A 6,288-nucleotide genomic window follows, 5' to 3' on the forward strand; every position below is an offset into this window, starting at 1 on the left:
ATACGGCATTTATTTATACGGGTGATAGATCGTTTTATTTTTTGTCATACGTATTTCTGCATTTTTTTAGCACTGAATGAACAAACTGCCTTATCAAAAATTCATAGTGATTATAAGAACAAAAGGTACTGCTAAATTGGTTATGATTGTTCCAGCGAGGACAGTAGAACGATAGTTACTTAATAATGGATCAATATAGGATTCCGAAAGTTGTAGCACGCAGAATTGCAAACGGCCATTCAACGTTGTGGGTTTACTTTGAGCGGACATGGCGTGGCTTCGTTCGAAGAAAATAAGGTATAGTTGTTGTGAAATTTAACTCACTCTAAAAACCTCCCCAAAGTAAGCTCTTTCGTATGTTCTCTTTCAGAGTGAGTGAATTTCTCTCGGACCGGGAGGCGGGAAATCGGCAGCAGCTTCTCTCGTTACGTATGATCCTGTTCATTTTCGGAATCTTTTATGGGTGGCCTCCCGAGAATATGGACAAGGACGCTGCCTGGTGGTATCGTCTGAAGGGGATTATGTTTCGTGTTTTCTTCATTTATCTCTGCACGGCGTCGCAAGTGGCTTACAACTTTACTGTAACAACGCGCGAGGTAAAACGTTGTAGTACTAAAAAGGGAGAAGTATTTTACCACATTAATATGATTGTGGATATTACGGCACACCTAGGAGCTGTTTGCGAGCATGTTCATTCTGTTGACCCAACTGGTGATGATTTTCAAGATGGAATTTTTCTACAAAAACATGAATAAAATTCAATCCTTCGTCCGAAGACTGGATGGTGAACTGTACGAGGCCCGTAATGCAGAGGAGCGAGTGTAAGTAAAGGCCATCGAAATGAGTAATTAAGTAGTCGGATTATGTAATGAGAGAAATTTTTTAGACCTTTACAAAGCGCCCGCAAAAAGACGACTGTCTTCTGGATTTTGTATATTATTTTTTCCGACGGCTTAACTGCTATGTGGACGATCTCATCATTTTTCGTAGGCGTAACGTTAGTTCCTTCTTGGCCTCCAGTTGATCAACATTCGCCTTACTGGCAATACATGCTGGTGCTCACTTACCAGTTCGTATCGATAATTTTAAATGCTGCATTTAACATTTCATGGGATTCACTCGTAGCTGCATTGCTAGCGTCTGTAAACGCACATTTGCAACGCTTGCAAATCCAGCTCATGAAGGTAACCGGTGCGTTGATGATATTCTTTCCATTTAAAGGATGTTTTACGTGCTTAATCCAGGTTGGACACGAAAGTGACATTAAACAGCCGCACGATAAGCCAAACATCATCGATGTGAGCCCAGCTGCTGATCAGAAGGACAAAGTGCAGATAAATTCAAGCAAAGACGACGTTTACGACGAGCTGTTACGTTGTATCATCTTTCATCAGGAGCTTACCAGGTTCGGGTATTTAGTCGAGGCATCTAAATATTAGCTTTCAAATAATTAGTGTTTGCTTTCCTGAAGCTTCCTTCGAGAGATGATGGATCTTTTTGGTGGACCTATGCTGGCACAGTTGTACTGTTCTATTTTCATTATTTGCATCACGGAGTTTCGATTGCTCATCGATATCAACTCGTTGGATGACACAATTCGCGCAGGAAGCTATCTGATTTGCTTGATAATACAGGTGGTGCAATACTGTTACTTCGGCAATGAGGTAAACTACACGGTAAGTAGCTGGATATTGCGGTTAGTAACGAAAAACTGAAACAACTTCGAACGGGGTCTTACAGTCAGAAAAAGTGCATGAAGCGACAGCATTTATGAACTACCCGGATATGAACATCAAAACCCGGAAGCTTTTGATTGCGTTTCAACTGAAGTATGTACGAAACGTGATGGGTTGTAAATATGTAGAATCAAATAATCATGTGATGTTCTTTATTTGCAGTACATCAAAAGGGATTAATTGTTGCGCCAAAAGGATCTTCAAAATGGAATTGAGCATGGCAACTTTTGTCACGGTAAGGCAGTAGTAACACTGTACCTTGATTTGATAATTAGTGATGAATGTTATCGCTTTCCTCAAAATTTTAGATCATCAAAACATCATATTCGCTTCTGGCTGTTCTACAGTCAATGACGGATTAATGTTATTTTACGAAAAATGTGTTTGAGATCGAGAAGAAGTGAATGTTTTGAAACTATAGCAGCCTTAATTACACGGTAGAAAGCGGAAATATGAGAGCTTTTTTTTACAAACTTGTATTCACAGATATGTTCATTGTTCACAAGCTACCTCAAACATAACACAAATGCATTTTTCCGTTGAAATGCCTATATTTTATTTTGATCAGGTTATAGGCATTACTTTCGTAAAGTATCAATTTGTTCATGGTTTCCGCACGGTCATAGTGCTTTTTGTTCAGAAACAAACACACACAGTTGAACTTATTCTGGCAGTAAACTTGTACCAGTAGCTTTCGCCAGCTACTCGCTTGCAGTACATAAAGAAACCGCACATTTAAGAAGTGCAACAATCACGAAACTACACAGGACACACCATTCGATCCGATGCTTTTCCCTGCAGCCGATAATGAAGCACGGGAGTCGACGGCACTCCGATTAGCAGCTGCGCGGCCTGGCGTGCCTTCCGATGGCACAAAATGTCGCGGTGCGATAGTACGAGGTGTAGATTAACACGAAAGTCGTGCAGTTCGGGCTGGCATTCGGGAGAATAAAAATCAAATTAGATAAACCAGCTCTCGCTTTCTCTGTCTTTCTTATCCCACCCTAACACACCGCACTGGTGTTACGTCGTTTAGCTGTCGTTTGTCGACCGTGTGCCAGCAGTAGCAGCGATCACCAGCACCATTATCAGCCCGGCGGCGCCTTAAGTGGAACAGACGTGCTGCGAAGAAGCTCCCCGGGTTCGAACCGATCTGCAAAACTGCACCCGAGCAGAGAAGTTCGCGCCATCGCTAGTGCAAAACTGCCCTGGCACGAGCTGACTTGGTGGCTTGGCGCAGAGAGTTAAGTTGTTGATTATCGCGCCTCGTGTACCTTGCATCCTTGCTACAGGCGTGGTGTTTGGAGTTTTGGGTCGCAAATCGATTCCGAATCTTACCAGCTGGTCTCTCGAAACGCCCGAGAACTAGTCGGCACAGTACACGGGCATGGACTGGCACATGAACTGCTTGTGCGACTGTGAGAATCGAGTAGGTAGAGGTACACTGCATCGCTTCAACGCAGCAGGTTACCGGAAAGTATTGTCGATTCAGCCAACGCGCCGCCGAAGTCAAGGGCTGCACTCGTGGTGCCTTATGGTAGCCTCTGACCTGTGCGGTCGCACCAGCAGGAGGGAGAACACTTACAAGCACTGCGAAGCCTATTACGGCTGGAAATAGTTTTCCCAACCGCTCGGTCGTGTGACAAGCGCCATGCGCAGAGATTAATGTTCGACCGCGGAATAAAAAAAGGCGAACTGCACCCGCTTCAAGGAGCGCACAAATAGTTCTGCATTGCCTGTAGAAAATATTCAGCTACGATTTGCTGCAAAGAAGCAAGAAAAAAGCACGAGCATCCAGCATATCGCTACCGGATGGATTGGATGTTATCATAAACCGACCATTATCGACTGTGGAGCAAAGTTTGGAGGTTCGTGAGAAAATCCTATACAATTACGAACGTTTTCGATGGTTTGAAATATTGAACCCGAAAACGTTTAGCAATTGCGTCCGGTTGGGTTCGTGATCCGCTTTTTTTTGTGTGTAGTCGTTGGTATTAAACAAACCCACCAACGATGGGGCTTGCGGTTTATGGTCGCATTGGGCAAACAAACGATCAGCGGTCTGCGATCGTGCGGTGTGCGCTGGAAAATTTCATAACCATCCCGAGCGCATGAGAGACGCTCTGTTTTCGGTTGTCAATTAATTAGTATAAGCTCACGAGCATGATGCCATAAAGAAAGGCGCACCTATAATTTTGGTGCAGCCACGGACCACGCATGACCCGACTGCATCGAGCCGGGTGCATTCTGGCACGGCCAGCGACGACCAGGACACGGTGGCCTCGGTGAAATAATTAATAATAATTTTCATAACATAACGCTAGGGCGGCTGAGGGTCGGGTTTATGATTTTCGCTCGCTTTGGTCCGGCACGGATCATGATTCATCCTCGAAGGCGCGAACGCAAAGCCAATGGTTGAGCCAAAGCGTGCGAAACAGGCGCTGGCCATCAAAACGCGAAGCTGGGTATTGCTGGCTTATGGGGTCTGTCTGCCCTAAGAAGAAGGCAGAATGTAAAAAAAAAGTAAGGTACCGAGCGCTGGAGTGCGGTGCGAGAAATCGAAAGAATCGTTTAGTAGAAATAATAAAACTAAACCCGATCTTGCGTTGCAATGCGCGATCGAGCCACGGAGCGCCATAAACCTCGTTTCGGTTTGCAGCATTGCGCTAATAAGCTGGTCAGAGCATTTTTCCTGCCCGCTTTTTGTTCCATCGTGCGCACGAAACCAATCGGATTCTACCGATTTCAGTTGGGGATGTTTTTTTTTCCACCCGTTATTTTTTCATCCTCTCTTATAGTTGTCCTCCTGGTTTTGGGTCGAAAAAAGAGTTCCCGTCGCGGGGTTCGATCGAGGCGCGGTTGCCAACGCTGGATGGGTTCACCCCGAAAGAGGTCAAGCTTTTCACGATTTATTACGATTTTTGCCAGCCGGTCGGTTTGCTACTGCATCGCGGATCGTGAAACTTATCGAAAGTGCCCGTAGTGCGATGCGAATGCAAACCGGAGGAGGGAAATTTCGCCGCTTTCCACGGTGGCGGTTGAATTTAATTTGAATTCGTTCACCGAACCAAAGCCCCGGTTCGGTCGTTCATTTTCGACAGCTCACCCGCGTGCGTTTTGGGGTGCTACGTGCGGATGCAGGGATCGCCCCGATTGGATGAAACCGTGTTCAGCCGCGTCCCGGCTGACAGGGATTGTTTTGCGCTGGCCGACGCGGCTGGGTGGTTCTCGAAATTTATTTGGATTAACGACCGCAGCAGCATCGCTTTGCGTCGAGCCGCGTGCGCGTCTGGCTGGATCTGCGTCCTGTAGGGCGGCAAGATTTACCGGACCGTGGAAGGAGAGAGAGAGAGCGAGATCGTGTTTTGACCGTACTCCTGATCGGAAACATTTGCATACCATTTTGGACACCTTTTATGGTGGTTTGGTTGTTTAATATTATACCCTCTTCTCGGTGACGCGTTGTCTTTGCGTTGCTTGAGGTCATTTTTTTTTGGCAACGACTCGCCAAGGCAGGCGAGTGATAGGAAAAGCATGCCGCCTAAAAAAAAACAAAAGAAAGAAAAACATCCCCCCAACTCGGGATGCAAAATTCGCTAAGCAAAACGAATACAACACACATCTTTCGCGTGAGTTATGAGCGGTGCGTTTATACTACAGTGTGCAAAAGCTGCCGCCAAGATGTGCCAAATCCGCGGTGTTGCCATTTGTTTTGCGGTCCTGCTGCCGTGGCAATGAGGCAGAAAAATCCACTTGTCTTCCCGCCGGGCAAACCCGGATGGGTCGTCCGCTTTCTTGGAGCGAATCTGGGCGATGAGAAAGGAAACGCGATCGACTGTGTTGCGTTTGAGAGGGGGTTTTGTTTTTTTGCGACTGATTGCGAAGAGCGCACCATTTGCATAGTTCGCCGACCGATATATGATGGGACGAATTTCGATGAAGCGCAGCGAGCGGGTTTTGCATACAATCAGCAAATGCATCCTCCGTTGTCGATTGGCGCTTCCGGCGGACACTTTCACTCCCGTGACTATGGGCTATGGGACGTTCGCGGGAAGATAAAACTCAGCCGTTCGATAAAAGCTTCATTCAGGCCATTCGGGAAAGATGTTATCGGATTATGCAAGGTTTAAGATTTTTTGTTTCCCCATGCTCGTTTGTCTATTATACTTTGAAATAGGGTTGTTTGTGCGAAAAATGCGTCTCCAATGGTTGATCGAGTTTGTGTTAGATATTTTTGCTTCGGGTTCCAGTGAATAGAGCTCGTCTCAATTGTGTTTCCGTCGTTTGCAATTGAATCATCGCCGAGCGCCACCTAAACAAGCCATCAAATTTTCCACAAGCAATGTCGCCTACCCCAACGGGGCAAGAAACATCAATCAAACTTTCTTCATTGTAATCGCGAGACGACAACGGTAAGGACCGTTGAAAAAGGAGACAAAAAAAACGCTCGTCATTCCTCGACGAAAGTGAAAACGCTCCCGCTGCACTTGTGGTTCGGCTGTTGTGAAACAAAAAATAAAAAAAGCAGCGCAAGCCATCGAAACCCGTGTGG

The 6,288-nt window shown here is 45.9% G+C and overlaps 1 protein-coding gene across 1 annotated transcript; it reads left to right on the forward strand.

The window, feature by feature from the left end:
- The first annotated feature begins 268 nt into the window (after nucleotides 1-268).
- On the forward strand, nucleotides 269-2,098 carry LOC128724107 (odorant receptor Or1-like). The gene is made up of 9 exons (XM_053817871.1): nucleotides 269-297; nucleotides 371-596; nucleotides 673-821; nucleotides 887-1,184; nucleotides 1,245-1,405; nucleotides 1,472-1,676; nucleotides 1,741-1,829; nucleotides 1,899-1,971; nucleotides 2,084-2,098. Exons 1-9 carry the CDS (start codon nucleotides 269-271, stop codon nucleotides 2,096-2,098), a joined length of 1,245 nt encoding a protein of 414 aa, XP_053673846.1.
- Nucleotides 2,099-6,288: the final 4,190 nt, after the last annotated feature.

The sequence above is a fragment of the Anopheles nili genome, chromosome 3 (genome assembly GCF_943737925.1).
Source record: "Anopheles nili chromosome 3, idAnoNiliSN_F5_01, whole genome shotgun sequence".
NCBI lineage: Eukaryota > Metazoa > Arthropoda > Insecta > Diptera > Culicidae > Anopheles > Anopheles nili.

What these genes read in the sequence shown, in the direction of transcription:
- LOC128724107 (XM_053817871.1), top strand. Translation starts at nt 269, where the DNA reads ATGGCGTGGCTTCGTTCGAAGAAAATAAG. An exon ending in CGTAATGCAGAGGAGCGAGT is followed by an intron (nt 822 to 886) that starts GTAAGTAAAGGC and finishes GAAATTTTTTAG; the next exon opens with ACCTTTACAAAGCGCCCGCA. An exon ending in TTGATTGCGTTTCAACTGAA is followed by an intron (nt 1,830 to 1,898) that starts GTATGTACGAAA and finishes CTTTATTTGCAG; the next exon opens with TACATCAAAAGGGATTAATT.